We start from the raw sequence: 6,470 nt of genomic DNA, 5'->3' as shown, positions 1-6,470 counted from the left end.
ACTTGACACTATCAATCATAACATTCATACACTATCATACACTTTTCTGTAACATGAATTCTAGTATTTATCACTTCTAGGTATACACGCATTTGCCATAAATCACACAGCCATGTCACGGCTATTTTCGTGAAGACTTGTTCTGACATTCATTCGAGGAAGTTATGTTATCTGTTTGGAATCACGCGGCAACGTCCCAAGACATGTGTTTACCCTGAACTGCTTTGTCTGAAGTACCTCGTAACGCAGTGTCTTGATCCAGGAAAGGCTTCGGGTCCCGCCGTCAATCAACACCGTAGTACCGGTCGGTGAAGCGATTCGACACGCCCATCTTGCACCCTTATAGACTGGTGAGCATACCCGCCAGTCACATCAAAGGCGCTGTTGCTCCACAGTGGTAACATGGCGGCCAGGTACTGGCTTGGTGTCGTCATTTGCCTTGCTGTTGTATCCGAAAATAACTGTCAGGTACGTTATATTCTGTAATGAAACCCTGTTAATCCGTGCGGATTTTCCTCCAGGAATGTACTGATTAGGGAGGTGGATGTCGGATTAACGAGGTTTCACTGTATGATGCGAATGGTTTGCTCATATCCCTACGTCACACCATACTCGGGTGATCGGGTGTCTAACATGGCTGCTGCCATTGTGGTTAACGTCATGAGCCAACAATTTCATTTAACGACTGCGGCCTTATATTTATCGAACCTGGACCAGGGCCCTGTTCCACAAAGCGATCTTAGCGCTAAGGCTATCGCAACTCCATACTTTGACACAGATCTAAGATAAACGTAGCGTTAAAATCACTTTAAGGAACGGGACCCTGTGATTCACATTATGAGCATTATGAATGTCTGTCTGTTTGTTGTTTAACGCCGTACTCAGAAATATTCAAGCTCTATGACGGGGGTCTGAAAATTAATCGAGTATGGACCAGACAATCCAGTGATTGACATCATGAGCATCGATCCAGGTAATTGGGATACGATGATATGCATCAACCAGGTTAGCGAACCTGACCACCCGATCCCGTTAGTCGCCTCTTACGACAAGTATAGTCACCTTTTATGGCAAGCATGGGTTGCTGAAGACCTGTTCTACCCCGGATCTTCACGGGTATGTGAGCATTATGACCAATCAAGTCACCTAGCCTCAAATGGTATAGGCCGCTCGTGACCAATTCTAACCCAGAATCCCCACGAGGTGGTGACTTAGTCGTGCCAAAGGCAACGTCCGTTGGTATGTATTGAATCCAATATTCCTCCTGATTATAATCATTGGATTGTGAGCACAAAGTATTGTTCAAAGTGGCGTTACATCCACCTGACTCTGTTCCAGCGCACATGCAGTCTGACAGCTGGCCGTCTCCCCATCTCTGTCAAGTACTGCACTGATCCAGCAGGACACCAAATACCAGTCAACCAACACTCAAGTCTGGCCAGCCGCACTACATGCACAGTCACCTGCCTTGAGGATGCCAAGTTACGGTACCTGGTCTGTGATGACGGAATCTGGCATATGACACCAAATCTATGCAAAGGTTGTTGTTTTTTTGCAAATGCCAGTACGCCCCAGCTCGGATATCGGTTCTTATCATCGACAAATAAATGTCAGTCTGATGGAAACTCGAAAAGACATATGGTGTCCTATGACATATAGTGCGTGAATCATAAAACGGGTAAAGTGCTGGCAAAATTAGAAACATAATCAGGGCCAATCGGGTTGCTGATCATGAAACGCAAGTTGTACATAAAATGCGGATAACGCTAAGGACAAAACATATGTAGATAATATCAAGATCAAGATGACAAAGAAAAAAATTGATAGCAAATGGCCGTTGAATGTTTGTGACAACCATCCGTGTTTACAGGGCACCACCCAAACCGAAAAATGACAAGTGTCCATCAATAGCCTGTGTGGCCTTCGTTAGCTGCGATACAGGCCGCACATCGCCGTCTCATTGAGTCGACAATTTATTTAAGAAGGATTGAGGAATCCCGTTCCATTCCCGCACCAAAATGGCTTCCAGTTCCCGAAGTTTATGTGGCTGCTTTGCAGCCTGAAGACGTCTCCCAATCTCAAATGGCGCTATGTCCGGTGACAAAGACGGACAGGGCATCACAGGAATGTTATTCACTCTGAGAAAGTCTATAGAGACACGTGCTGTACGGGGACGAGCGTTGTCTTGCTGAAACACTTTGAGTTGAGGTTGACCCAGGAGGAGAGGTCTGACGTGATGACGAAGAACATCATCCCTATACAGGACAGCAGTAACACGCTGACGGATCACGTGTAGGTCCTGTGATGATGAATGAAGCCTCCCCACGCCATGATGATTCCTCCTCCTACCGGCCGGCCTGTAAGACACAGCAGTTAGCGTAACGCTCATTACGTCGTCTCCACATTCTGATACGGCATCGGCTTGAGAAAGGTTGAACCTTCATTCGTTTGAGAAGATAACTTGTTGCCATTGTTGACGTCGCCACCGCAGGTGCTGTTGGCCCCACTGCAGGCGGTGTTGGCGGTGACGTTGAGACGTAAGGACGACGACATCTGATTCCCGACGCTTTTTTAGACGACGACGAACTGTGTCGGCTGACACGGGATGACATGGGCCTTGAATGGTTGCAGCTGTCTGTGTTGCTTGTCTCTGTCGGCCACGCAGATGGGTCACCCAGATGTAATGGTCCTGTGCTGGAGGAGTGACCCTCAGCCGTCCAGAACGAGGCCGGTCTTGGACACTGCCAGTCTAATCATGCACATCTGGTGATGTGGACACGTGACATTCAAAGTGCCTCGCCACTACAGTTGAAGTTGATCCGACCTGTAGCATCCCAATGGCAACGCCCCTCTGGAGTTCAGTTTATCGAACCATGTTTCCTGTCCCTTTTCAAAGTCGACTGTGAAATGTTCGGTGTTTCTTATATGGTGGCTTAAAAAGGGTGAACAAGGGGTGAAATTTCGCCTTTTTGCATGTGATTTGCGCTGCACTTGCAAAAAACGTCAAAGGAGACGTTCCTGCCACGCGCTCAAAATAGATGATGTAAATAGTTAACACTGTATCTTCAATGCGTCTCTTTACGTTTGTATACATTTCTTTTCACAAATTACTTCTTTGTGCATTTCACAAACAAAAACATTACTTTTGCGGTTGAGTATTTACACAGTGATAAAAACACATATTCTAAAGCGCCAGTAGAGGCTCCAGTGTCAGATGATGAAGTATGTTTGCTGAATACCATATTTTTGTAACGTTGAATTTTAACTCACTCTTTGAGTCATCGTATATATACATAACCGATATCCACCACACGTGTATCACCACATTTTCCAAGGTCTGATTGACAAATTATGACCGTGGAATAATTATTGAAATATTCTTTTCCAGGTCAGACAGATCTCCAGGTGGTACCAAAGCGTCGTCCAAAACGTTGGTTCTGGGTAGCAGTTATATTCATCCCTTGGGGCTCAAGACAAGGCCCTCCTCCAGGTAATATAACACTTATTACACTCGTGGTGGTACAATAGATCGTCATTATGAGATATTCAGAGAGAGGGGGCATTTTCAATAATCTGATGGAACATTGGCCTGTTACCAAGAGTACATTTGAAGTTTGTTTGTAGCATCCATTCAGCGGTCATCAGCAATATCGTTCATGGCAGCCGATTAATTAAACAGAATGTCTTCGGGGGTACGGGTGGTCCCACCCTCTCATGCGCCGGCATTGACTTGCAGATTTGCGTCGCTTGGGCGTGCAAACAAATTCATCTATAATCATACGAATATGTCCACGAAGGAATCACGGTTTGTCCTGTCGTTAGTAAGCACCTTACACGGGCTCGCGGGTGTCACCGAAGCGGTAGACACGTGGTGTGTCATTAGAAACGTGTTAGAACATTTCTCTGTCCACTCCGCAGTGTACCCGACAGGATAGATGGTAACGTGGCTTTAAACCTTCTAGCACCTTAAATGGCAGCTTGGGTTTGTATACTCCCCAGGGCCTCAAGTGTCATTTTTCTGCACACTGATACCAAGAATGGGTTTATAAAAATGTAGCGCCATGTTAACTTGGTAAGTGGAATCTGACGAATTAGGGTTTACTGGGTGTCCGGCTGCGAGAGAGTCGAAGAGCAGAGAACAGCAGCTTGAAAGTAACTGTCAAGTCATACGGTGGTATTAAAGATTACTGTAACTGTTGATTGTGTCAACGCGCGTGTTGACGGGGAATTAGCTTTTGGACGAATCAAAGACAAAATCGACATCACTATCCCGGAACGTTTTATGAACAACAAATAAACAATAAACAACAAAATAGCGCTTGAACTCTGCCGTCATGTGGTACGAACTGCGTGGTATCGGTCCGTATGCGGTTAATTGTGCAATCATGCAGTATCACATTTGTATACACTACATTTCCTAAGTATCTTCACCTAGTTTCGCGAAGTTCTGCCAAAACCCTCCCGACACTAATGCGGCTCGCGCCACTTTTGTCCTTATCTTCAGATTATTGCTTCAATTTCAACATCGATACGGCCGAAATGTGACCTTGCTCATGTGACCTTAAATCTTAACTCATTCACTCATTTTCGAGATACCTTCGAGCTACAACCGAGGCACTTCGAGCTACTACCGAGCCACTTCGAGCTACTACCGAGGCACTTCGAGCTACAACCGATGCACTTCGAGCTACTACCGAGGCACTTCGAGCTACTACTGAGGCACTTCGAGCTACAAGTGAGGCACTTCGAGCTACTGCCGAGGCACTTCGAGCTACTACCGAGGCACTTCGAGCTACAACCGATGCACTTCGAGCTACTACTGAGGCACTTCGAGCTACTACCGAGGCACTTCGAGCTACTACTGAGGCACTTCGAGCTACTACCGATGCACTTCGAGCTATTTCCGTGGCACTTCGAGCTACTACCGAGGCTCTTCGAGCTATTACCGAGCCACTTCGAGCTAATACCGAGGCACTTCGAGCTACTACCGAGGCTCTTGGAGCTACTACCGAGGCACTTCGAGCTACTACCGAGGCACTTCGAGCTACCACCGAGGCACTTCGAGCTACTACCGAGGCACTTCGAGCTACTACCGAGGCACTTCGGGCTACAACCGAGGCACTTCGAGCTACTACCGATGCACTTCGAGCTACTACCGAGGCACTTCCAGCTACTACTGAGGCACTTCGAGCTACAAGTCAGGCACTTCGAGCTACTACCGAGGCACTTCCAGCTACTACTGAGGCACTTCGAGCTACAAGTCAGGCACTTCGAGCTACTACCGAGGCACTTCCAGCTACTACTGAGGCACTTCGAGCTACAAGTCAGGCACTTCGAGCTACAAGTGAGGCACTTCGAGCTACAACAGAGGCACTTCGAGCTACTACCGAGGCACTTCGAGCTACAACCGATGCACTTCGAGCTACTACCGAGGCACCTCGAGCTACTACCGAGGCACTTTGAGCTAATACCGAGGCACTTCGAGCTATTTCCGTGGCACTTTGAGCTTCTACCGAGGCCCTTCGAGCTTCTCCCGAGGCACTTCGAGCCACTACCGAGGCACTTCGAGCTACTACCGGGGCTCTTTGAGCTACTACCGAGGCACTTCGAGCTAGAACCGTGACACTTCGAGCGACTACAGAGGCACTTCGAGCTACTACTGAAGCACTGCGAGCTACAAGTGAAGCACTTCGAGCTACTACCGAGGCACTTCAAGCTACTAGCGAGCCACTTCAAGCTACAACCGATGCACTTCGAGCTACTACCGAGGCACTTCGAGCTACTACGGAGCCACTTCAAGCTACAACCGATGCACTTCGAGCTACTACCGAGGCACTTCGAGCTACTACCGAGGCACTTCGAGCTACAACCGATGCACTTCGAGCTACTACCGAGGCACTTCGAGCTACTACCGATGCACTTCGAGCTACTACCGAGGCACTTCGAGCTACAACCGAGGCACTTTGAGCTAAAAGCGAGGCACTTCGAGCTACTACCGAGGCACTTCGAGCTATTTCCGTGGCACTTCGAGCTTCTACCGAGGCACTTCGAGCTTCTCCCGAGGCACTTCGAGCCACTACCGAGGCACTTCGAGCTACTACCGAGGCTCTTCGAGCTACTACCGGGCCACTTCGAGCTACTACCGAGGCACTTCGAGCTACTACCGAGGCTCTTCGAGCTACTACCGAGGCACTTCGAGCTACAACCGAGGCACTTCGAGCTATAACCGAGGCACTTCGAGCTACTACTGAGGCACTTCGAGCTACTACTGAGGCATTTCGAGCTACAAGTGAAGCACTTCGAGTACTACCGAGGCATTTCGAGCTACTACCGAGGCACTTCGAGCTACTACCGAGGCACTTCGAGCTACTATCGAGGCACTTCGAGCTACCTCCGAGGCACTTCGAGCTACTTCCGCGGTACTTCGAGCTACTTCCGAGGCACTTCGAGCTACAACCGAGGTACTTCTG

The 6,470-nt window shown here is 48.4% G+C and overlaps 1 protein-coding gene across 1 annotated transcript in view; it reads left to right on the top strand.

Moving 5' to 3' along the window:
• Positions 1–318: 318 nt before the first annotated feature.
• LOC124143939 overlaps positions 319–6,470 on the top strand; it is a 28,305-nt gene continuing 22,153 nt past the window's right edge. Inside the window, exons 1-3 of the mRNA XM_046513098.2 lie at positions 319–468; positions 1,339–1,540; positions 3,389–3,490. Coding sequence (XP_046369054.2) covers positions 403–468; positions 1,339–1,540; positions 3,389–3,490 — 370 coding nt within the window. The 5' untranslated portion in view covers positions 319–402. The remainder of the gene's footprint in view (positions 469–1,338; positions 1,541–3,388; positions 3,491–6,470) is intronic.

Source organism: Haliotis rufescens, unplaced genomic scaffold, assembly GCF_023055435.1.
Source record: "Haliotis rufescens isolate VD_foot unplaced genomic scaffold, xgHalRufe1.0.p SCAF_6, whole genome shotgun sequence".
In the NCBI taxonomy this organism is placed as follows: Eukaryota; Metazoa; Mollusca; class Gastropoda; order Lepetellida; family Haliotidae; genus Haliotis; species Haliotis rufescens.
This window is presented reverse-complemented; position numbering and strand designations above follow the sequence as displayed.